Source organism: Salvelinus fontinalis, chromosome 25 (genome assembly GCF_029448725.1).
Source record: "Salvelinus fontinalis isolate EN_2023a chromosome 25, ASM2944872v1, whole genome shotgun sequence".
Taxonomy (NCBI): Eukaryota; Metazoa; Chordata; class Actinopteri; order Salmoniformes; family Salmonidae; genus Salvelinus; species Salvelinus fontinalis.
Genome location: NC_074689.1, coordinates 20,607,778 through 20,633,617, shown reverse-complemented (window position 1 = coordinate 20,633,617; position 25,840 = coordinate 20,607,778). Strand labels below are relative to the sequence as shown.

Genomic DNA, 25,840 nt, shown 5'->3' with positions numbered 1-25,840 from the left:
ATCCGAAGATTAGGTTTGAGGTGTTAAAACGACAGAAGTGAATGGTGGACTTGCATTACCAAATGTTTGTATTTACCACCAATCTCTCCAATTACGCCCACTTAGATCATGGTTTGATCAGTCTACATCAGTCTCTAAGTAAGCATTTCACTGTGAAGTCTACACCTGTTGTATTTTATATGTGACCAATAACATTTGATATCTAATGCAGATAGAGACAAATACAATACATTTTAAATAACTGTCATCATTTTTATTTAACTAGGCAAGTCAGTTAAGAACAAATTTTTATTTACAATAACGGCCTAGCAACACTGCCTTGTTCAAGGGCAAAAATAGATTTTTACCTTGTCAGCTCGGGGATTCGATCTAACAACCTTTCGGTTACTGGCCCAACGCTCTAACCACTAGGCTACCTGCCGCAAAATACCAGTCTCAATGTCAACAGTGAAGAGGCGACTCTGGGATGCTGGCCTTCTAGGCAGAGTTCCTCTATCCAGTGTCTGTGTTCTTTTGCCCATCTTAATATTTAATTATTATTGGCCAGTCTGAGATATGCCTTTTTCTTTGCAACTCTGCCTAGAAGGCCAGCTTCCCGGGGTGTCCTCTTCACTGTTGACGTTGAGACTGGTGTTTTGCAGGTATTTCTTAATGAAGCTGCCAGTTGAGGACATGCGAGGCATCTGTTTCTCGAACTAGACATTCTAATATACTTCCTCAGTTGTGCACCGGGGCCTCCCACTCCTCTTTCTGTTCTGGTTAGAGCCAGTTTGCGCTGTTCTGTGAAGGGAGTAGTACACAGCGTTGTACGAGATATTTTTTCTTGACAATTTCTCACATGGAATAGCCTTCATTTCTCAGAACAAGAATAGACTGATGAGTTTCAGAAGAAAGTTATTTGTTTCTGGCCATTTTGAGTCTGTAATCGAACCCACAACTGCTGATGCTCCAGATACTCAACTAGTCTAAAGAAGGCCAGTTTTATTGCTTCATTAATCAGAACAACAGTTCAGCTGTGCTAACAGAATTGCAAAAGGCTTTTCTAATGATCAATTAGTCTTTTAAAATTATAAACTTGGATTAGCTAACACAACGTGCCATTGGAACACAGGAGTGATGGTTGCTGATAATGAGCCGCTGTACGCCTATGTAGATATTCCATTACAAATCAGCCGTTTCCAGCTACAATAGTCGTTTACAACATTAGCAATGTCTACACTGTCTTTCTGATCACTTTGATGTTATTTAAAAATTGACCAAAAAAAATAGCTTTTCTTTCAAAAACAAGGACATTTCTAAGTGACCCCAAACTTTTGAACGGTAGTGTATGACAAAGTAATTACAGAAGGAAATATTGCTAACTTCAAAATCATCCTATTTCATCAGCTGTTCTCAACTCAGAAGATACAAGTGGATGTTCCTGGTTACGATTGTGCCTGATTCATTTTGAATAACACAGTACTTACAATGTGGAAGTATTAATCAATACTGCATTCACTGAATGATAACCCTAGTAACCTAAAATAAAAGTTTTCCTGGTCACATCAAAAGTTGATATAGAATTCATGTACATTACATGGACAAAAGTCAAACATCCCATTTCATAATCATGGGCTTTAACTTCTCTAGGGTAGGTGAGACGCTAACGTCCTACCAGGCCAACATCCGGTGAAACTGCGGAGAGCAAACATTCTAAAAACACCATTCGTTATATTAAACATTATTGTAAATACATGTATCTTATATCATTTAGAAGATGAACGTCTTATTAATCCAGCCGCTGTGTCAGATTTCAAAAAGGCTTTACTGCGAAAGCAAACATGCGATTTTCTGAGGACGGTGCCCCGCAAACACAAGTATTACTAGCATTTTCGAAAGTCAGAAGTAACAATAAAATAAATCGCTTACCATTGAAGATCTTCCTCTGGTGGCAATGCCAAGTGTCCTAACTACACAGTGAATGTTTGTTTTGTTTGATAAAATCAATTTTTATAGCCTAACACCAAACATTTGTAAACCGCTTGCATCGTGATGTCCGTCTCATTCAACTTTGGACGAAGCGTTCGTGGTAATTACACACACTAAACAAACGTTTATCCAGTCATGGTTGGTTTCATTGCAATCCTCTGGTTGTTACTAACACAACCATACTTGATGGTTCTTTTCCCGGGACGTATTGACCGAAACAAACCGATTTGAAGACACCAATCAATGACCTCATTGCGCACCAATGGTAGTACCGGTCTATTGATTGACTGTATTTTGGCCCAATGACCACTGATCATCTTGAAATCTCGCTTGGAAGATAGCCAATGAGCTGAGGTAAACGGCAAAATGTAATGGTTATACGTTCGAAGACCAGCCTTTGTCGTAAACTCTGGCGTAAAAGAGGTTCATTCGCCATTGCAAATCCTACTTGACGGAGCCACGAGTGTTACGCATAGCAGTACATATTCAATAGCATTTTCAACAAGTTTATATATTTAAAGTATGGCGAATAAATCAGGAAAAGCTAAAACAAAGTCTAGGGATACAGATTTAACCCAAATTATAGAGGAAATTGATAGAGACAGCGAGACCGAGTTGCTTCAGGAAGATGAATCTTTCAGCGAAGCTAGTTTTGACTCCCAGGCGGAAGACATGTTTCTGTACGGAGAGGATGCCATGCTGGATTGGTAAGTTCTAATGCTAATGTAATTGTTTGAAATTAATAATATAAAATATTAATTTGAGATTTTTTTTGTTGATTTTCTTATTTTATTTGCAATATATCAATCAAGTTTATTTTATATAGCCCTTCGTACATCAGCTAATATCTTGAAGTGCTGTACAGAAACCCAGCCTAAAACCCCAAACAGCAAGCAAAGCAGGTGTAGAAGCACGGTGGCTAGGAAAAACTCCCTAGAAAGGCCAAAACCTAGGAAGAAACCTAGAGAGGAACCAGGCTATGAGGGGTGGCCAGTCCTCTTCTGGCTGTGCCGGGTGGAGATTATAACAGAACATGGCCAATATGTTCAAAATGTTCATAAATGACAAGCATGGTCAAATAATAATCAGGAATAAATGTCAGTTGGCTTTTCATAGCCGATCATTAAGAGTTGAAAACAGCAGGTCTGGGACAGGTAGGGGTTCCATAACTGCAGCCAGAACAGTTGAAACTGGGACAGCAGCAAGGCCAGGTACTCTGGGGACAGCAAGGAGTCATCAAGCCCAGTAGTCCTGACGTATGGTCCTGGGGCTCAGGTCCTCCGAGAGAAAGAAAGAAAGATAGAAGGAGAGAATTAGAGAGCATACTTAAATTCCCACAGGACACTGGATAAGACAGGAGAAGTACTCCAGATATAACCAACTGGCCCTAGCCCCCCGACACAAACTACTGCAGCATAAATACTGGAGGCAGAGACAGGAGGGGTCAGGAGACACTGTGGCCCCATCCGATGATACCCCCGGACAGGGCCAAACAGGAAGGATATAACCCCACCCACTTTGCCAAAGCACAGCCCCCGCACCACTAGAGGGATATCTTCAGCCACCAACTTACCATCCTGAGACAAGGCCGAGTATAGCCCACAAAGATCTCCACCACAGCACAAACCAAGGGGGAGGAGCCAACCCAGACAGGAAGATCACGTCAGTAACTCAACCCCCTCAAGTGACGGCATGAAAGAGCACCAGTAAGCCAGTGACTCAGCCCCTGTAATAGGGTTAGAGGTAGAGAATCCCAGTGGAGGGGAACCGGCCAGGCAGAGACAGCAAGGGCGGTTCGTTGCTCCAGAGCCTTTCCGTTCACCTTCACACTCCTGGGCCAGACTACACTCAATCATATGACCTACTGAAGAGATAAGTCTTCAGTAAAGACTTAAAGGTTGAGACCGAGTCTGCGTCTCTCACATGGGTAGGCAGACCATTCCATAAAAATGTAAATCTATAAGAGAAAGCCCTGCCTCCAGCTGTTTGCTTAGAAATTCTAGGGACAATTAGGAGGCCTGCGTCTTGTGACCGTAGCGTACGTGTAGGTATGTACGGCAGGACCAACTCGGAAAGATAGGTAGGAGTAAGCCCATGTAACGCTTTATAGGTTAACAGTAAAACCTTGAAATCAGCCCTTGCCTTAACAGGAAGCCAGTGTAGGGAAGCTAGCACTGGAGTAATATGATCAAATTTCTTGGTTCTAGTCAGGATTCTAGCAGCCGTATTTAGCACTAACTGAAGTTTATTTAGTGCTTTATCCGGGTAGCCGGAAAGTAGAGCATTGCAGTAGTCTAGCCTAGAAGTAACAAATGCATGGATTAATTTTTCTGCATCATTTTTGGACAGAAAATTTCAGATTTTTGCAATATTACGTAGATGGAAAAAAGCTGTCCTTGAAACAGTCTTGATATGTTCGTCAAAAGAGAGATCAGGGTCAAGAGTAACGCCGAGGTCCTTCACAGTTTTATTTGAGACGACTTTACAACCATCAAGATTAATTGTCAGATTTAACAGAAGATCTCTTTGTTTCTTGGGACCTAGAACAAGCATCTCTGTTTTGTCCGAGTTTAAAAGTAGAACGTTTTCAGTCATCCACTTTCTTATGTCTGAAACACAGGCTTCTAGCGAGGGCAATTTTGGGGCTTCACCATGTTTCATTGAAATGTACAGCTGTGTGTCATCCGCATAGCAGTGAAAGTTAACATTATGTTTTCGAATAACATCCCCAAGAGGTAAAATATAGTGAAAACAATAGTGGTCCTAAAAACGGAACCTTGAGGAACACCGAAATGTACAGTTGATTTGTCAGAGGACAAACCATTCACAGAGACAAACTGATATCTTTCCGACAGATAAGATCTAAACCAGGCCAGAACTTGTCCGTGTTGACCAATTTGGGTTTCCAGTCTCTCCAAAAGAATGTGGTGATCGATGGTGTCAAAGGCAGCACTAAGGTCTAGGAGCACGAGGACAGATGCAGAGCCTCGGTCTGACGCCATTAAAAGGTCATTTACCACCTTCACAAGTGCATTCTCAGTGCTATGATGGGGTCTAAAACCAGACTGAAGCATTTTGTATACCTTGTTTGTCTTCAGAAAGGCAGTGAGTTGCTGCGCAACAGCTTTTTCTAAATTTTTTGAGAGGAATGGAAGATTCGATATAGGCCGATAGTTTTTTATATTTTCCGGGTCAAGGTTTGGCTTGATATATATATAAATAAATATATAAACAATATCATCAATATATAAACAATATCATCTGTAATGAAATGTGTAAAGTACACATTGGCTATACTGTGTGTGATATATTTTTTACATTTATTTTACATAAACATGGAATGGAAGAGCACTTCACCATAGTGATTATGTTCCATGTACTCTATATATATATATTTATTTTACGTGTTGATACAGGGCTCATGCGTGAAAGTTACTGATACTGATTTTTTTAAATCCTTCACAGTGGCAGTGATTCTGATTATGAGCCACCAATGTCTAGGTGTCCATCTCCCTCTGAAGCTGGTTCATCCAGCCGGACCCCCGCTGTCTCCGGCTCCACACCTACCCGGCCATCTAGAGGTGTGAAGTCATGTTGATGCAACAGTAGCTAAGATGGGGAGAAGTCTGTCCATAATAAAGCATTGCTCTGCCTTCTTAACAACACTATCAACAAGGCAGGTCCTACGTACAGGCCCTAGTTTTGTCGCACCTGGACTACTGTCCAATCGTGTGGTCAGGTGCCACAAAGAGGGACTTAGGAAAAATACAATAGACTCAGAACAGGGCAGCACATCTAGCCCTTAAATGTACATGAGACATGAATAACATGAATAACATGAATAATAGGCATGTCAATCTCTCATGGCTCAAAGTAGAGGAGAGATTTACTTCATTACTACTTGTTTTTATAAGTATTGACATGCTGAATGCACCGAGCTGTCTGTTTAAACTACTAGTACACAGCTCGGACACCCACGCATACATGAGGTCGACCGATTATGATTTTTCAACGCAGATCCCGATACCGATTATTGGAGTACCAAAATAAGCCGTTACCGATTAATCGGACGATTTTTATTTATTCATTTGTAATAGTGACAATTACAATAATACCGCATGAACACTTTTATTTTAACTTAATACATCAATAAAATCAATTTAGCCTCAAATAAATAATGAAACATGTTCAATTTGGTTTAAATAATGCAAAAACAAAGTGTTGGAGAAGAAAGTAAAAGTGCAATATGTGCCATTTAAAAAAGCTAACGTTTAAGTTCCTTGCTCAGAACATATGAAAGCTGGTGGTTCCTTTTAACATGAGTCTTCAATATTCCCAGGTAAGAAGTTTTAGGTTGTAGTCATTATAGGACTAGTTCTCTCTATAACATTTTCTATTTCATATACCTTTGACTATTGGATGTTCTTATAGGCACTTTAGTATTGCCAGTGTAACAGTATAGCTTCCGTCCCTCTCCTCACCCCTACCTGGGCTCGAACCAGGAACACACAATGGATAACGAAGCATCGTTATCCATTGCTCCACAAATGCCGCGGCCCTTGCAGAGCAAGGGGAACAACTACTTCAAGGTCTCAAAGCGAGTGGCGTCACCGATTGAAACGCTATTAACGCATACCCCGCTAACTAGCTAGCCATTTCACATCGGTTACACCAGCCTAATATCGGGAGTTGAGTCATAAAAGTCATAAACAGAGCTCAATGCTTGAAGCACAACGAAGAGCTGCTGGCAAACACACGAAAGTGCTGTTTGAATGAATGCTTACGAGACTGCTGCTGCCTACCACCGCTCAGTCAGCCTGCTCTAAATATCAAATCATAGACTTAATTATAACATAATAACACAGAAATACGAGCCTGCTGCTGCCTACCACCGCTCAGCCAGACTGCTCTAAATATCAAATCATAGACTTAATTATAACATAATAACACAGAAATACGAGCCTTAGGTCATTAATATGGTCAAATCCGGAAACTATCATTTCGAAAACAAAACGTTTATTCTTTCAGTGAAATACGGAACCGTTCCATATTTTATCTAACGGATGGCATCCCTAAGTCTGAATATTGCTGTTACATTGTACAACCTTCAATGTTATGTCAAAATGATGTACAATGCTGGCAAATTAATTACGGTCTTATTTAGGAATAAATGGTCTTCACACAGTACGCAACGAGTCAGGCGGCCCAAACTGCTGCATATACCCTGACTGCTTGCACGGAACGCAGGAAAAGTGACACAATTTCCCTAGTTTAAAAAAAGTGATGTTAGCAGGCAATATTAACTAAATATGCAGGTTTAAAAATATATACTTGTGTATTGATTTTAAAGAAAGGCATTGATGTTTATGGTTAGGTACACGTTGGTGCAACGGCAGTGCTTTTTTGCGAATGCGCTTGTTATATCACCCGTTTGGAGAAGTAGGCTGTGATTAGATGAGAAATTAACAGGCACCGCATCGATTATATGCAATGCAGGACACGCTAGATAAACTAGTAATATCATCAACCATGTGTAGTTAACTAGTGATTATGTTAAGGTTGATTGTTTTTTATAAGATTTGCTGCACTCGCGTAACAGGTCAGCCTGCCACACAGGCTCCTCGTGGAGTGCAATGTAAGGCAGGTGGTTAGAGCGTTGGCCTAGTAAGCGGAAGGTTGCAAGATCGAATCGCCAAGCTGACAAGGTACATATCTGTCGTTCTGCCCCTGAACAAGGCAGTTAACCCACCGTTCCTAGGCCGTCATTGAGAATAAGTATGTGTTCTTAACTGACTTGCCTAGTTAAAAAGGTTAAAAAATATATATATTTAAAAAAATGGAAGAAAAAATAAAATAAAATAAACAGCCACAATCGGTGTCCAAAAATGAAGATTACCAATTGTTAATGAAAACTTGAAATTGGCCCTAATTAATCGGCCATTCCGATTAATCGGTCGCCCTCTATTGCATACCCCCAGGTCTCTTCACAAACTTAAAGTCCAGAACAGACTAAGGGAGGCACACAGTACTACATAGAAAATGCCCCATGTAGCCACGGCTCTAATTTCAAACGAATCACCAGCAACTGGACACGGACATTTTAGAAGATACATGTTTTGAATTGAGAACAAAGATTGTATCGCCAAGTTAAGGTTGGTCTAAAATTCTCTGTGTTACACCAAACAGTACCTATCTGGTAATGGCCAATGGACCATCACATTAGCCCGGAACAATAGCAACTTCCCTGTATATTGTATCAGCTAGTGTGCAATGTGATGACCCTCCCACTCTGTCTGCCAAATTCTCTTTTTGCTCTTGTTTTCCTTAATAGGATGTCAGTGGGCGGAGCCGGGAGGGACGTCAGCGAAATTATAAATACACCTTTCCCCCCATTCATTGAGGAGACTCTCTTCACGCAGACACACTGTATTTTTGGTTGTGGCTTGTTTGTTTTGGCACCTCTCCTCATTATCACCATCTACGCACACAACTACTCACACACCATTTTTAATTGTATGTAGTAATTTAGTTAATATATTTGGTTATTCCTTGGTCTCCCTTTTTGTTATGGGCTACGAGCTGGTTCGTGGGTGCTCATCTGGGATCATAAGGTTGGTTCCTAGACATTTTGGTGTATAGTATTGTTGCATTATGATTGGTTCTGTAGGAACTTCTCTACCATAGTCACTCCCCTGACAGATTTGCTGAAAGCTAATGCGGTGTACGTCTGGTCTCCTCAGGCTTTTCAAGATACAAAGAGGTTGCTTTCCTCCGTTGCTGGCTGCTCCTCCCCTGGATTTTTCATTCACCCTGCAGGTGGATGCAGGTGCAGTCCTGCTGCAAGCAGATGTGTCCGGTGTTGCGAGGCCTGTTTAGTTTATTTTCCAAGAAGTTTAACCATTATCAGTTGAACTACTGGGCGCTACAACACTGAGGTGTATGTCGGGTGTAGTACCTATTGTGGTCTACACCGACCATAACCCTCTCACCTTCTTGAGGTCTATGATGTGTTCTAGCCAGATGGTTTGTATTTACAGGCATTCCATCTCAATGTGAAGCATGTAGATGCTGACGTGTTCTCTCGTGCACCCTGTTTCTGAACGCGTCTGGTCCTATTGATCCGTGGACGCGCGGTCTCATACGCGTGGTCCCTGAGGTTGTATGTCGTCCATGTGACTGGCCACTGTTTATTTTGTGTCGTCTTGTTGCTCCTGTTTTCTGTTCCCTGCTGTCCTCTTTTCTCTCAAAGGTTGCTTCCTGTGCGCAAAGGTTGCGGAGGATGAGGTTGGCTGGGGCCGTGGGGTAGCGTTAACAAGCGCAGTATTTTATTTTTGTTTGGGTGGTGCGGAGGGTCATCAGCGAAATGGGACACACCTGGGCTCGGGTATGTCCCGGGGATACACCTGGGCTCGGGTATGTCCGGGGGACACATACCTTTCCCTGATTAATTGAGGAGACTCTCCACGCAGACTTTTTGTGCCATTTTGTGGCTTGTTTGTTTTGGCACCTCAACACCCCTCATTATCACCATCTATGCAGGCAACCACTCACACTACTGATTACTGACTACACACACCATTGTTGATTGTATATAGTTACTTAAGTTAAGACATTTTTGTTATTCCTTGGTCTCTGCGTTGTCTCCCTTTTTGTTACAGGCTATGAGCCGGTTCGAGGTAATTATCTACACTGGCTGTCTTATTTCCTGCCTCCAAAATGTGGTAGATGTTGTAAAACAGGTGGGATCTCCCGAACTGAAGTTCACAAATGTGGTCATGTGTGGTCAAATGTGGTCATGTGACATGTAACGGTCCAACGTAAAACAATGGCCGCAGTCCAAACATTTAATTTGAGGGCTGAGGGGATAGGGTGTGTCTTAAGTGGACACTTCTGATGACTTATCATGACTTCTGACGAGTATACACTTCCAGGGCAAGGGAGGAAGGAATGCTTTTTTAAATGGACCACCCTTGGTCGTAAATTAATCATTCGTTCATCCCAAGATAAATGTGTTTCCGCCACCGGTGGCTTGTGGGTGCTTTATGTGCTACATTCAATTGAGTGCATGTCTACTTATATTAAATACACAACTACTGTATGATAGCTAGCAAATTAATTAGCTAACTAACATTAGCCTGCCTAGCTGGAACTTCTGAAGGGAAATGTTTTATTTCTACAACTTCCAAAAGATAACCAAACAAATTTTGCTACCAGGTAAAAAGTAATTTATTTGCATTCATTTTTACTTACACTTATGTTGACTTCTCCATTGATGTTTAAGTTTTTGCTGACTTAGCGGATGTACAATTGTCTAATTGAATTATGGGGAGTTTCAGGCCCTGGAGTGAACATAAATTGTACACTCTCGAAAATGAAGGGTGAGGGGTTTATGTTGCAAACTTCCCTTGCTTGGCTAATCAATTGGACCACCCTCCAAGATGGCCGACGGGGATTTCCCCAACGGCATAAGGTGAGGGTAAGTGGACAAGGGTGTGTCTTAAGTGTTTGGCCCACAGGCCAGTCCCTCCAGGATTTCTCCCCCCAAAATTGTGATTTCTGCAGCCATAAACGCTTGATTTGGCGGTAGCTTTTCTGAAATTCTGCAATACATTTTGAGATTTTTTTCACGTTCATTTCATATAAAGCAATAAGTCATATGTGCTCAGTTTTTGGACGATTTTCAGCATAATACATAAATACAAAAACTATTAGAAACATCTAAAGTGCTCAATTCTGTTTATTTTCCTTAACAGTTCTGTCATAATCCACTCACATATTCACTCTCCCTCTCTCACACACACCTCTCCATCAGGCTTGGGGCTTGCTATTAACACGAGATGCACCTCCCATTCCTACTCACTCTCTCTCTCTCAAAAAAAAAAAATAGATTCAAAGCTTATCATTCACTTTCAATTTGAGGATCGATATTTCTTTGTAACAAGTTGTCTTCAAAATTCTTGAGATTGTGATTTTTTTTCCCTGAAAGGGTCGTATGGGAGATAAAGAACAGAACACGTAAAAATAGAGTTGTGGTTGATTATTCAATTTCTAAAAATCCAGAAAGATTGTGTTTTGGTGATCCGTATTACGTTTAACAGAGTTTAAAACGGCAACGCTAACAAATTGCACTTTGTGCTTTGAGCAGCGCTCTCCATAGACAGACTGGGGAGAGCAGAGTGCCGACCACCCTACTAAAGCCAAGGTTAGCGGAGTAAAACACCACTCACCTTGATTCTTTCAGCGCTTGCCAGTCTTCCCTGCTACCACTTCAGTCATGGTTATCTGCCGCTGCTATGAGAACTGTTCTGACATTCAAATATGCTTTGCTGATTTGAAGTGACTGTTGATTGCCGACTTTCTCACATTTGGAAATTGTTTCGCACTGTAGTTAGCTGTTATTTTGGTTGGCAAATGATATTGATTTCTGTTCATTGTACTGCCTGTCAGCCATCAACAATCACCCATCATCTTCGCACGTGAATACGCTGACAGGCCAGCGGAAAAAACTTTGTTGACGTGTGGTAGGATTGGGACATTTCCCACGGTAACAGTGCAGTAATTGGTCAAAATTACGAATCTGCTTTTGATTTGACCCTTTTTATGCGCTAAAAGTGCGGAAACTGGTCAAAATTGTGAGTCTCGTATAATATGCGCTGATTGGTTGATTTTGCATGTCTGGCAGGCAATATGCAACAACTGCACATGCCCAGCTAGTTAAAGCTGATGGTGCATTTGTCATCTGTGCTCAGAAGCAGCAGTGTTGTGTCAGAACCACTAGAGGGTAATCTTGTCCTGGATTCAGACTGGTTCTGAGTCCTCTCTCCAGAGACAGGTCTAGAGGCACATTGCGCGTGGGCTACACCGTGGTTACACTGAAGTCTTATATGAGCTGTATTATGTATTATTCTTCATTGGTCATTCTTAAAAAACTTCATTATGTGTGCTGTCTGAAGCGTTGTACCAGCAATATATAAGTATTTTGTTTATAACTAACCATAAACTTCATGGAGCACATCCAGGGTTGAGTAAATTCCTTTCTAAATGTAATCTGTTAGTTACTAGTTACCTGTCCAACATTGTAATCAGTAACATAACTTTTAGATTACCCAAATGTAGTAACGTAATCTGATTACTTTTGGACTACATTACCCTTAAAGGAAATTTTAATAGTCTATTTAAATAAAAATAGGAATATGTATTTCCAATGACATCATCGGTGTACATCATGTGATTTTAATCAATTTATGAGTAGGCATTGCCTACTAATTAGTTGATGATGACATTGGAAACACTTATCCTCCTACAAAACATAGAAACATCTTTTTCACATAACGTTGATGTTGGGGTGGTGCTGGAGATGATGAATATGAAGTTGAAACATGGTGAAATGTCCCTTTAAGAGGCATTAGAAGAAGATTAAAAGGATCCACTAAATGCATTTGGTGTGTCATCACAGTGGTCTTTGACTTGTGGTCAGACTCCCTCAGGTCGAACAAACTTTAACTTGCGCCTTTTTTAAATGCTGAATTGAATATCATTGAGAAAACAGAAAGGTGTCATAATGTTTTTTTTTTGCAAACATCTGTTCTGAATTTGAAAGTAATCCAAAAGGATCTGTACTCTGATTACAGTATTGTAGCTGGTAACGTACCAGATTACAGTTACAGGATGCCATACTTACTTCCTTTCTGTTTTTCCTGAGGGATGGGGCAGGAGGGCAGATTTCACAACGTATATTGTATAAAGAGTGTGTGAGCGTAGAGGCCTACATCACCTCCTAAGCCCCCCTCAGAACACAGAGAGGGTGGGAGGTTAATTTTTGAGGGGGGGGGGGGGGGGGGGGGGGGGCTGGATGTCAGAGATATGAGGCCTTTTTCAGCAGTGTTGTTTTAGTCTATTGGAAAAGCATTGTCAGACATCGTCTTCATGGGAGATGTGAAGACTCGGGTCAGTGAGAGCTTTGGTCTTCCTCAAAAGTATTTTCTAGGTTCCTTACTTCCACTCTTCTCTCAGATCCTCTCCTCCAATGTGTGTTACAAAGGAGACGAGGAGAGGGGACACGAGGAATCAAGGAAAGACTTTTGAGAATGAGCCCAGGTCTCCAGCATGAATGTTCTATCCACTCAGAGCTGATACATTATTGACCATATTTCTCTTGTAATATATATTAATCTCTATCCCATCCCTCTTCATGTCTCTCTCCAGCCCCCCCCCCTCCTCTTTCTGTCTCTTTCTCTCTCTCTCCCACACACACACTCACACTGCACACACACAGTGGCAGAAGCTGAGGAGGTGCATATGATATTGAAAAGAGGAACCATTACGCAACCACTTCTCTGAACAGGAAGTGGCATCATCTTGCATTGGGGGGGAGAGAGAGAGAGCGGGAGACCATTGAGGTGAGATTGACACATGGATATAATGTGTGTTAAAGGTGAGAGTTCTATTGAACAAAACAGGCTTGCTTCAAAACCACATGTTCATGCAATGACTGTTAATTTTGTTTGTGTGTGTGCGTGTGTGTGTGTCTGTGTGTGTCTGTGTGTGTCTGTGTGTGTCTGTGTCACTGCACCAGTCCGACTCCAATCTGGTTTCTCAGTCGTCCCCCCCCCCCCCTCCTCTCCTTGCCCAGCACCTTCTTCTTATTGGATGACCTAGTGGGGTTGCCAAGGAAACATCTGTGGTGGGACGAAATGTGGGGTGCAGCTTTTTGAATGGGCTTCAATCACACATTCACACATGCATTCACTTTCTGACACACACACATACACTCAGGTGAAAATCAGTGGTGAGATTTTATACAAGCAAGGCCAGTTACCCATTGGGATTAAATGATGGAGAAAAAAACAGATAGAGAGGGAAGAAAAGATGAGGGGAGGAGATAACTACAATCATTGTTAACTCTTGAGTTTCTGAACAAGAGTACATTATCTAGTATATCTACACTCGAAGAAAAAAGGGTTCTTCGGCTCTCCCCGTAGGAGAACCCTTTTTGGTTCTATGTAGAACCCTTTTGGGTTCCATTTAGAACTCTCTGTGGAAAGGGTCCTGCATGGAACCCAAAAGGGTTCTACCTGGAACCAAAAAGTATTCTTCAAAGGGTTATCCCATGGGGACAGCTAAAGAACCATTTTAGGTTCTAGATAGCACCTTTTTGCTAAGGGTGTAGAACTGTATATCATCATCAACATCATCATCACCATAATCATCATCAACATCATCGCCATAATCATCATAATTTAGTAGTACAACTTCACCTGAATAACTATACAGTCAACTTAAATCATTCTTCTAAATTATGCAGGTTCTCAAACAAACATGCACACTGTGACTACAGACAGGCTCTTGATGCCAGACCTTTTCGAGCATCATTCGACATTTAGAGTTCACCCTATACAAACCCCTACACACACACACACACACACACACACACACACACACACACACACGTAATTCCACCCAGACAAGTCTTTATAGTTGAATATGCAGTATACCCACGCTGACTGACTGACTGACTGACTGACTGACTGACTGTGTGTGTGTGTGTGTGTGTGTGTGTGTGTGTGTGTGTGTGTGTGTGTGTGTGTGTGTGTGTGTGTGTGTGTGTGTGTGTGTGTGTGTGTGTGTGTGTGTGTGTGTGTGTGTGTGTGTGTGTGTGTGTGTGGAGTCAAAGGTTAGATCACACGGAAATGAAAAGAGATATCCCATTACACACACACACACACACACACACACACACACACACACACACACACACACACACACACACACACACACACACACACACACACACACACACACACACACACACAGGTAGTCACTTCACACAAAAAAGCAGGCTCCCACTTCACACTGATAGTGTGCACACACCCCTCTCTCTGTCATCATGAGCAGCTTTGATCTGGTGTGCTGTTGCCATTAGAGTGTTATGGTGTTACGTAATGCTTTTACATAAACTGCACTCTGCAGGGAGAGAGAGGGAAGACAGATGGGGGGTGAGAGAAGGAGAGACTTCTTTTTGCTGCACCATTACAAAGGGGATTCGCACTGCACCAAATCCCCCTTCCTTACAAATGCATGCACACACACACAAGCCCACACAAGCACACACACACACACTCAGTTCCATATTGGCAGATTGCCTATTTTGGCTGAATCCAGCACATTTCTTTGTGTTCCAGATTCAGTCTGTCTCTCCCCACCATACATTCTAACAATCAATACTCAACATTGATTTATTTTAATGAACAAGCATGGGGAATTGTATCTCCATCTCTTGAAATGAACCAGACAGCTCTCTGAGCCACACACTAAAACAACAACAGCCTCCCTCCCCCCACCCCTCATCCTCCTAGGGATTTAAACAGCGGGGGGAGGGGGCTGAACCACAAAGCTTCATCCATATCACCCACCAGCTGAACAACCATGCCCTACACGTGGTGTGTGTATGTGTGTATGTGCAGGTGACAAATGGATGCTAACACTGAGCCAGAATCCACTCTATTAGCACAAACACAGGGTTTTATTCATTAAATATATAAACAGGAAAGAAAACAAAGACATTCACACCATTAACAGAGAGAAAGAAAGACAGACAGGAAGATAAAACAGTAAAAATGATGGATAATGCTTTCCACTGTAATGCAACTTGTTGCCCAGATTAAGGATAAAGTGGTGAACAGAGAGAAGGAAAGCAAAACATAGAAAAACATCCAGACTATTTTTAAAACTGTGCTCCACCTTTACACTCTCCTCTCTTCGACTGTCTGTTAGGATTTCTCAGAACTGCTCCCCAAGCTAGTGGGTCCAATCAACATCCCTTATACCCACTTCTAAAACTCAGGAACAGACCGACAGATGGATAGACCGACCGACTGACAGACAGACAGGGAGGTAGACATGGGGTTAAGAGCAACGTCATGCTCATTTTCGGTAGGTCTGTCACTCCTGATGGTATATAGAGGAACATTGGTCACCAGCAGGATGAGAGAAAAGGAGTGTGTGTCCATGATTTGGGGATGGGGATGAGGTGTACTTCTGAATACAAGCCACAGGTATTAACTTTGGCCCCCACCCCCTTCCTCCTTCAGATATCAGAAACAAAGGTCCACAATGTCCGCTAAGAACCTGCCCATTGGGCACACCAGGTCATTTCAACGTGGATAATTGTGTCATATTTGGTTGAGACGTTGATCAATGAGATTACAACCTATATTCAACTCAAAAAGACAGACAAAAGTTAGTTGAATTTCCAATGTGTTATCAATATGCTTCAAACATCTAAAACCACGATCAAATTCCAATGGAAAAACAATGTCTGATTTTTGGTTTAGATGTCACCCAAACGCCTATCACTGCACTTTCAACCAGTTCAAAGCACAGCAGTTCAAATGAGAATACAATGTCAGATATGTTGTTGATTTATTAAACAGATTAATGTGTTATCACTGTGCTTCATCTAGTAGCACAACCAAGTGACCTGGATTGAAGTTGAGATTACATTAAAAGTACATGGTGTAAGTGATCAATGCCATTCTAGATTCTGCGCAGATTATTAAAGCGATTGTAAAGATCTCCATAAACCTGCAATGACCTATGATGCTATCTTGAACATGCACACTTTATATGATTATATAAGAAATGTATAGTTAACAGTAACCTCAAAATGTGGCCATGGATGTGTTACTCATTTTAAGGTAAAATGTTAAATTAGTTTGAAAGATTTACTGTATACAAAAGTAATATGGAATTGTGTTTGGTTGACAACGCAACCAAATATCAGCATTTAAAGGCGATGTATCTACTTATTGGACAGTTCCATTTGAGCCACTGGCTTAAACCTATTCTTTAACTTTTATTTTTGGTTGAGTTGGAGACATGAATCCAACATATAATTTGTTGACAAGTTAACAGGCTATTTATTGTATTTAAAAAGTGATATTGAATTGTGTTTATTTTTTTGTCAACGCAATCAAATTTCAACATTTGAAAGATATTTATCTTCTGCTTGGATAGTTCCATCTGTACCACTGACTTACTCTGGCTTTAATTCCAGTTTGTCTACAAATTAATAATTGATATGTTGGATTATAACATATGGTTTTTCTATGTTGAAATTTGGTTACCGTGATGCCATTATTCTCTGGTTGAAATTTCACTTTCAAAACAACAGGTTGATATTTTCCATGTAGATTCCACGTCACAATAAATTGACAAATTACGTTGAAATACTGATGATTCAACCAGTTTGTGCCCAGTAGGGGGAGGGGGGGTCGCAGTGAAGGTTGTTTTCGGTGTCTCATGAAACATTATCTTATAAAAACAGTATGAAAACCAGTGAAGAACAAATTACTCAGTAGAAAAAAGCATTGTAGTATTAATGTGTCCTGGCAGAGAAGAAAGTAATCCTTGACGTGGTGTGTGTGTGTGTGTGTGTGTGTGTGTGTGTGTGTGTGTGTGTGTGTGTGTGTGTGTGTGTGTGTGTGTGTGTGTGTGTGAGTGTGTGTGTGAAAGAGAGTCCTTGACGTGGTGTGTGTGTGTGTGTGTGTGTGTGTGTGTGTGAGTGTGTGTGTGTGTGTGTGTGTGTGTGTGTGTGTGTGTGTGTGTGTGTGTGTGTGTGTGTGTGTGTGTGTTTGTGTGTGTGTGTGTGTGTGTGTGTGTGTGTGTGTGTGTGTGTGTGTGTGTGTGTGTGTGTGTGTGTGAAAGAGAGTCCTTGAGGTGGTGTGTGTGTGTGTGTGTGTGTGTGTGTGTGTGTGTGTGTGTGTGTGTGTGAAAGAGAGTCCTTGACGTGGTGTGTGTGTGTGTGTGTGTGTGTCAGTGTAGACTGTGTTCCCTGAACCTAGTGCCTTGTGTTCCAGGCACCTCATGCAGCAAGAGAGGAGTGTTCAGTGGTCGTTGTTCAGTAGAGTAGAGGAACATCATTCAATGGTGTCTCACTATTGCGTTACTTTTTCCGTTTTTTATTGGTTGGTTTGTTATAGTTGTTAATCCCAGAGAGATTGAACCTGCTGCTGTTTCTCCAGTGCGAGGTCATCACAGTACAGTAGTTGCTCATTTGAGTGGTGGAGTACATCTGGTCCAGAGGAGAATGTGTGTGTTTGTCATTCACTTAGGATGATTAAGTTTTCTGGCAAGGTGATGTGTTGTATCCGGTGATCTCCATGTACACCTTCGTAAAAATACATTTATAAATGCTTTCTGATTGTTTTTTAGCAATGTTGTCACCACTGTTATCCACTGGTACTTTAGAACTGGGAGAAGAACAGTCAACAGTACACCCCACATTGCCACGGGAAGTAGGGTGCTGAAGAAAAGTACAAAAATATTTTTTTTAAATCACAAAAGTAGTGCACTGGGCCTTTAATAGTCCTGTATTGCTCCTCTGTAGCTCAGCTGGTTGAGCATGGTGCTTGTAATGCCAGAATAGTGGGTTTGATTCCCAGGACCACCCATACGTAGAAATAATTGCACACATGACTGTAAGTCGCTTTGGATAAAAGCGCCTGCTAAATGGCATAAAAAATATGTAGATGAGGATTGAGACTGTGATTGTAGTCTGGGATTAGGAGGTAATTCGTTAACGATTAGATTATTACAAACTGTTTAATTTGATTAGGCCGTCATTAGATTTAACACGTGGTATCATATAAAGATCTGTGTTTTAGAAACAAGGACTTGAAGAGAAGAAGAAAAGCTTCTCTAGACATTCCTAGTGGTGTGCAGTGCAGATTAATTCTGTGACCATTGTTTAAATATTCAAAAGCGCTGAGAGTTGTCGAAAAAGTGGATCCCAAACTTTGAAATGCCCTCCCCTCACCCACTTGAAGTCTTTAAAAGTGTCCCATACACACAAGTCCAGTGATGTAGATTTTTTGTTTAACTTCAACTTTTGGGGGGGCGTGACCCACCAGGATCAATGGAAGTGTTGTTTAGAGCTCCTATCACTCTCTTTCAAGTCTTTATCATTGTCTGATGCATTTCACAATAAATCAGTCTGGCAATGTCATACACACCAGTCCAGTGATGTTGTCTAGTTCTAACCAAAGACACCAAAGTCCACGGCTGCCTGGTCCAGACTTACTTCCTGGGGGCTGGCCCTCGTGTAGCGTTGCCGGGCTTGTTCCCAGGGCGACGGACTGGCACCTTGGAGACGGGGATCCTGGTCCGGGCTGGGGGAGGAGCTTGGGTGGGTGTATCAGAGGGAGGAGTGGCTGTGAGGACAGTAGAAAGAGCTGATTGACTCACAGAGTGGGGGGGTGTGTTCTGTCTGACACTAAGAGGGATTTTGGACTCACGGGGGAGGCTAGTGCTTCCCTTCATCGAGCGGAAAGATGAAGAGGAGGAAGAGGAAGGAGGAGTAGTCTGGGAGGGAGCGCTGCGTTTGTAGTCGTCAGTGGAGAGGGAAGGAGTACTTGTCAGATCTTCTTCCTCCTCTTCCTCTTCATCAGATCTGTCCAATTCCTCATTGTAGAGGTCGTAGAGCGCGTCGCCAGAGCAGCTGTCACGCGATAAACCAATCCTCTGGTTCCGCAGGAAGCCGTCGTCAGGTGTTGCTGTGGGGGTTGCCGAGGGCGTATCCCAATAGCCCTCATCTCTAAGGGCCGGGACATCCTGTTGGGGCTGGACCTCCTCCTTAGTGTCCTTCTCATTGGGCAAGGAGGTTTGACGGGCAGCATGAGTGGGTAGTTTACTCATCCTTCCTCCCCCCACTAAAGGGATCTTGCTGAGTCCCAGAGACTTGACCTGGGGGGGTTTCCGCTCTGTACCCCTGGGGGGAGCTGGGTGAGAGCTGGGTCGGGGGAGGGCGGGGGAGTTCTCTCCCCCAGAGGGGAGCATGTGCCAGAGCCCCTGCATGTCTGCGTCGTCCACCCCGTCAGGGCTGGCCATCTCCTCGCCACCCCCCATGTAGGCCACCACGCCGCTGCCAGCGGGCTGCTGAATCGGGGCAGAGTGAGAGGGCATCAGCCGTGCCCTGGCTGGGAGGGGGGCAGGGGCTGAAGTGGGGGTAGGGGTAATGCTGGAAGGGGTGACATGGTTAGTAATGGAGGATTTAGCTGGGGAGCTGCGTACTACCCCTCCCCCACTGCTACTGCTACTACTGGTGACACTTCCTCCTCCTCCATTTCCTCCTCCCACGTTTCCTGCCACCTCCTCCTCTGCGTCTGCAATGATATCACCGCATCCCGTCAGCGAATCAAAGCTCTTGAGCGAGGTGACGTCAGTGAAGAGGAGTGAACAGAGCCGGTCCACTGAGGGTTCAGAGGTGGGGTCACACCGATCCAGAGGAGGGGTGGCCGTTGCTGAGGAAATGGACGTTTTGGGTCTTGAGTGAAAGGCAGTGTGAAGAGGGGAAGGGGATGGTGTATAGGGGAATTCTGACAGGTTTGTCGTCATGGCAGTAGAGTGCGTGAGTGGTGTTGTGGCGTTGTCTGCGGAAGAAGTTCCCGCTGATTCTGTGTTTAGCTCAGCCTCCAAGCTCCCATTATCCTCCTGGGGTGAGCGGGGCTGGGGTTCAAGCGTCAGAGTGACATCTTTCACTTCCTCCTTTAGAATCACATCCCCCTCTCTCACCTCCCTCCCCTCAGTTACCCCCACCTCTCCCTCCGTCACTCTCTCCTTCCGCCGCCACCTTATACTACTAAAGAAGCCTTTTAAACCCCTCCCCCTGCTTCCAAACCCTGTATTCTCATCAGCTCTCATACTTCCTCGTCTGAGCAGCGAAAAGAAGCTCAGTGATTTGCTGAGAGACCTCACCTGTCCCGCCTCTGATATTCCGGACTCCTCCCCTCTCTGTCCATCTGTCTCCGAGCTTGTTAGTCCATCATGCGTTTTACTCCTGACGAGCTCGTTAGCCGTCCCCGCAGAATTCCCATTCACAGAATTCCCATTCTCGGAATTCCCATTCCCATTGGCTTCTTTGTTCCTGAAGGAGAAGAATCTGGCCATTCCGGAGCTGGAGCGTCGTTTTCCAAACAGCTTTAAGGCTGCTTTGTTGATCTTCCCTGGCGGTTGGGGGTCGCATGGGGGAACAGAAGGAGGAGGTGGAGGAGGTTCCACACATTCTGACTGCACCTCCATCTTCTAGCTATCTCTATCACTCAATTTCTCCGGCTGTTTCCCTCTGTTCCGCTCTCTCTCTCACTCACACTCTCTCTCTGTCCTGCAGCCTGGTACTCTCTTGCTTCCTCACTGGTTCTATCTGATGCTTGCCTGTTGGTTTTCCCTCTCTCTCTCTCTCTCTCTCTCTCTCTCTCTCTCTCTCTCTCTCTCTCTCTCTCTCTCTCTCTCTCTCTCTCTCTTCTCTCTCTTTCTCTCTCTTTCTCTCTCTTTCTCTCTCTCTCTCTCTCTCTCTCTCTCTCTCTCTCTCTCTCTCTCTCTCTCTTTCTCTCTCTCTTTCTCTCTCTCAAACACACACACGCCGGGTGCTACTCCTGACTGTATCCATGGCAACTGGTTGGGCTAAGCAGCTTTCGTCAGAGTTGGCGGACTGCCCATGTCTCTCCTCCTCCCTTTCTCCCTCCCTGCTCCCTCAATATACTCCCCCCTTCCCACTCAATCAGCACCATGGCTCCCTCTCTTCTTTTCTGTCCTTTATTTATTCATCTTTGTTCACGCCCCCAGATTAGTTCCTCCCATCAAAGTGAGACAGAGAGACTGACTTGTGCTGCACTACTGTGTGTGGTTGTGTGTATGTGGTTGTGGGTGTGTGTATGTGGTTGTGGGTGTGTGTATGTGGTTGTGTGTATGTGTTTGTGTGAGATTGCAATAGAATGTGAGACAGATGAGCTTGTGTTTGCTCATGAATGTGTGACCTATACAGAACTTACATAATAACATGTGTGTGTGTGTTCAGAGGTAAACACTTTAAGTATACAAACTGACCCTCTCAAATCCCACTCAGATGAGAACATTGCGTCTGTGTGTCTGTGTGTGTGTCTGTGTGTGTGTGTCTGTGTGTGTGTCAGCAGATCTGCTGATCAGTGGAATGAAGAGGATAAAGCATGCATATAGATTTAGAGAATTATTTCAGCGTGGCTAATGTTCTTAACACACACACCAGACTGCAGACATGCCTCCAGTAGAGTTTGGCCTGGCAGTATACAACATATGGCAGTATACAACTAACCCTGTTCCACATGGAGTCAAGGACCATGTGTCCAATAGGATATGACAGCTAAGAGACAGCGGTCTAACAGTCTCATCTAAAGAAGACTGACTGTTGAAATATATATTTTTTTGATGTTGCGTATTTGACCCAGTGAAATAAATACGTACATGTATAGTATATCATACCGTTTTGTTCTGTTTCCCTCCTCGTGTTTCGTCCACAGACTCTGTTTCATTCTCTCCATCCTATACTGCTTATGTGCTCAATCTGTTCTAACCTTTTTCTTGTCATTTTCTATTCCTCCAAATCTCCCCTCAGCACCCCGACCTACTTTTAGCCGCTCTCCTCGCTCCTTCCCTCCTCTTTCCTAGTTTTGAGGCACGGGACCCATCTTCCACCTCATTGCTATCAAACAATGTCTTCATTCACATGCTGGAGGCTACCAACATCCAAACAGACACACACAGAGACACGTGAGGGCTTCCCCACCCTACCCCACCCCACCCCACTGAGGTGGATCTCCTTATGCTCTTTCCCAACCAACTCTATTAGATAGAGCCTACCCAGGCCTGCCTGTCTGTCTACCTACCTTCCTGTCTGTCTGCTTATCTGTCTGCCTACCAGCTCGTCTACCTACAGTACATACCTGTCTGCCTGTGAAAAGAGTATGTTACTCTCTATCTCTCTCTCGATTGCGTGTTTTTTCACAGGCCCCCTGGGTAGATCTCATCACTAAATGGGACAGTTGGAGGACATTACAGTGTTACTGAGTGTGTGCGTGTGTGTGTGAGAGAGAGAGAGAGGTATCTGTCTATTGACTCCATATTCAGACCAATGACTCAATCCATTGATGGGCTGAAGTAGAGTGGAGTGGATTGTGAGAGTGGTTGGCATGGTAACAATTATTGGATGGATCAGGCCGTGAATAGCCATGTTGTTCATATCTGCCTTATTAGACATCCGTCTGGCCATAGTGGTGAGGACAGATTTGATGGATTTAACAGGTCGTATCTTCTGCTCTGAATAATGCAAAAGTATAACCCTTCCTCTAATACAGAATTATTAACACACAGTACACAGATATGGCATGCAGACAGAGCACACACTGGTCACCCCCTCTGTAGCCCCAGGAGTCTTGTAGTGAGTGGTTTTGGGGGGTAGGGACTCTTAGAAGAGTGTCTCCTCAGTGTGGCTGGGTCAGAATTAGACTAATCCATGTGTGTGTGTGTGTGTTTTAACCCCCCCAGGATTACTCCTTGTGCTCTTTTGTTCCTGTAATGAACAGAGAGCAGCTTTAGGTTTTATTAAGTGACATAGAGCCATTCCCCCCATTGTGACATAGTACGAATATACACACACAGTCCTATATTAAAATCACATGTACAGTTCAGTCAACAAATTGTATATGCTGTCTTAGGACTGGTCTAAATGTGAGCATGAAAAAGGAACATGTAGATACAAAAGTATGTGGACATCCCTTCAAATGAGTGGATTCAGCTATTTCAGCCACACCCGTTGCTGACAGTTGTATAAAATCGGGTACACCGCCATGCAATCTCCATAGACAAACATTGGCCCGCACTGAAGAGCTCAGTGACTTTCAATGTGGAACCATCATAGGATGCCACCTTTCCAACAAATCAGTTTATCAAATTTCTGCCCTGCTAGAGCTGCCCCAGTCAACTGTAAGCGCTGTTATTGTGAAATGGAAACGTATAAGAGCAACAATGGCTCAGCCGCAAATAGGTAGGCCACACAAGCACATAGTGCTTAAAAATCATCTGTCCTTGGTTGCAACACTCACTACTGAGTTCCAAACTGCCTCTGGAAGCAACGTCAGCACAATAACTGTTTGTCGGGACCTTCATGAAATGGGTTTCCATGGCCGAGCAGCCGCACACAAGCCTAAGATCACCATGCACAATGCCAAGTGTCAACTGGAGTGGTGTAAAGCTCGCCGCCATTGGACTCTGGAGCAGTGGAAATGCGTTCTCTGGAGTGATGAATCACACTTCACCATCTGGCAGCCCGACGGAAGAATCTGGGTTTGGAGGATGGCAGGAGAACTCTACCTGCAATGCCAACTGTAAAGTTTGGTGGAGGAGGAATAAGGGTCTTGAGCTGTTTTTCATGGTTCAGGCTCCTTAGTTCTACTGAATGGAAACCTTAACGCTACAGCATACAAACATTCTAGACGATTCTGTGATTCCAACTTTGTGTTTGGAGGAAGGCCCTTTCCTTTTCCAGCATGACAATTCCCCAGTGCACAAAGCGAGGTCCATACAGAAATGGTTTGTCGAGATCGGTGTTGAAGAATCTGACTGGCCTGCACAGAGCCCTGACCTCAACCCCATCGAACACCTTTGGGATGAATTGGAACGCTGACTGCGAGCCAGACATAATCGCCCAACATCAGTGCCCAACCTCATTAACGCTCTTGTGGCTGAATGGAAGCAATGTTCCAACGTCCAATGGAAAGCCTTTCCAGAAGAGTGGAGGCTGTTATAGCAGCAAAGGGGGGAACAACTCCATATTAATACCCATGATTTTGGAATGAGATGTTCGACGAGCAGGTATCCACATTTGGCCATGTAGTGTATATGGAGTAGGTGTGGGTGGACGTGCATGCATGTGTACTTATCCCTCAGTAGTGTCATGGCTCTGGGGTGTAGAACGTAGCAGAATGTTGGCGTGCTATGGGAGACGGTAGGGGAACCATGTCGTGTAGAAGACCTGTTAATGTTTAATGGAAGTTAAAGTGCAACGGGACGAAATGGCTTACGGAAGCACAGTTCATCATGTAGAGGGAGAGAGAAGTGTAGGGAGTGAAGTCTTGTCTATGCAATCCAACCCTTCAGCAGACACTCTTGACATAGTGTTTGTATGTATAGTAACAGTGATCTCCAGAGCTCATTTACAACAAGGACCTTCTTGTCTCAGGGTACAGGGTTTTAGCTGGTCTTTACAGAAAGCTGACGCGAGTATAGAGTAGTAACATTGTATTGGTGAAAACAGACATAATGACACACCCAGGCTTGGAATAAAAGGCCTGGTAAAGTACATTGGTACAGTGTCTTCATGGAGGTTTGTAGAGAGCTGGTGGAACTAGTTCAATGCCCATGCAGGGCATATTCATAAATCATTTAGGAGCAAGTGCTTTACCACCCCCCCCCCCCCCCCCCCCCCCCTCCCCCAGTTACTTTCAGACAAACTTCACAATGTATGTTCACACACACATGTAATACCATCTGCACACTGTGTGCTTGTCGGTGTTTGAGAGGGATCAGAGAAATGGTTTAGGTCAACTTGTATAAACCCATTCCAGACAGTCTAATCCTCACTCTGTTACACTGCTGGGGGACAGCAATGTCCTGACCTCTCAGCATGGGCCGTAGTGGGATTATATTATACACTGTAGTGAGGCTACACCGGTCCCGCGGGACGAACAACTAAAAACAACGGGTGACTGTCCTATTGCTTGCTGTCGCCACAGTGTGTTATAGCGACCACCTGCTGGATGCCAGCTATGGCTGTTCTCGCCAATGTGGAGGCGAAAAACACACACCTGTTTAGGCGAGGTGCTGGCTAGCGGAGTAGAACACTTGAAAACGAAATGGAGAGCCGCACTCTAGGAGCTCCGATGCAATAACTGAATAGCCTAACCAACGTTTCAACAGACAAGCGGTCTTCATCAAGGTATAGTCACCCTGACGTTCTCACCAATGGAACATGAAGAATTGTCTGAAAGATTGCGATAATCTGGTC

General features: G+C 43.6%; 1 protein-coding gene across 1 annotated transcript; it reads right to left on the bottom strand.

Annotated features, from left to right (window-relative positions):
* Positions 1–15,469: 15,469 nt before the first annotated feature.
* LOC129822970 (APC membrane recruitment protein 2-like) lies at positions 15,470–21,227 on the bottom strand. Its single transcript, XM_055881579.1, has one exon. The coding sequence runs from the start codon at positions 21,043–21,045 to the stop codon at positions 19,045–19,047; it is 2,001 nt and encodes a 666-aa protein (XP_055737554.1). The 5' UTR covers positions 21,046–21,227; the 3' UTR covers positions 15,470–19,044.
* Positions 21,228–25,840: the final 4,613 nt, after the last annotated feature.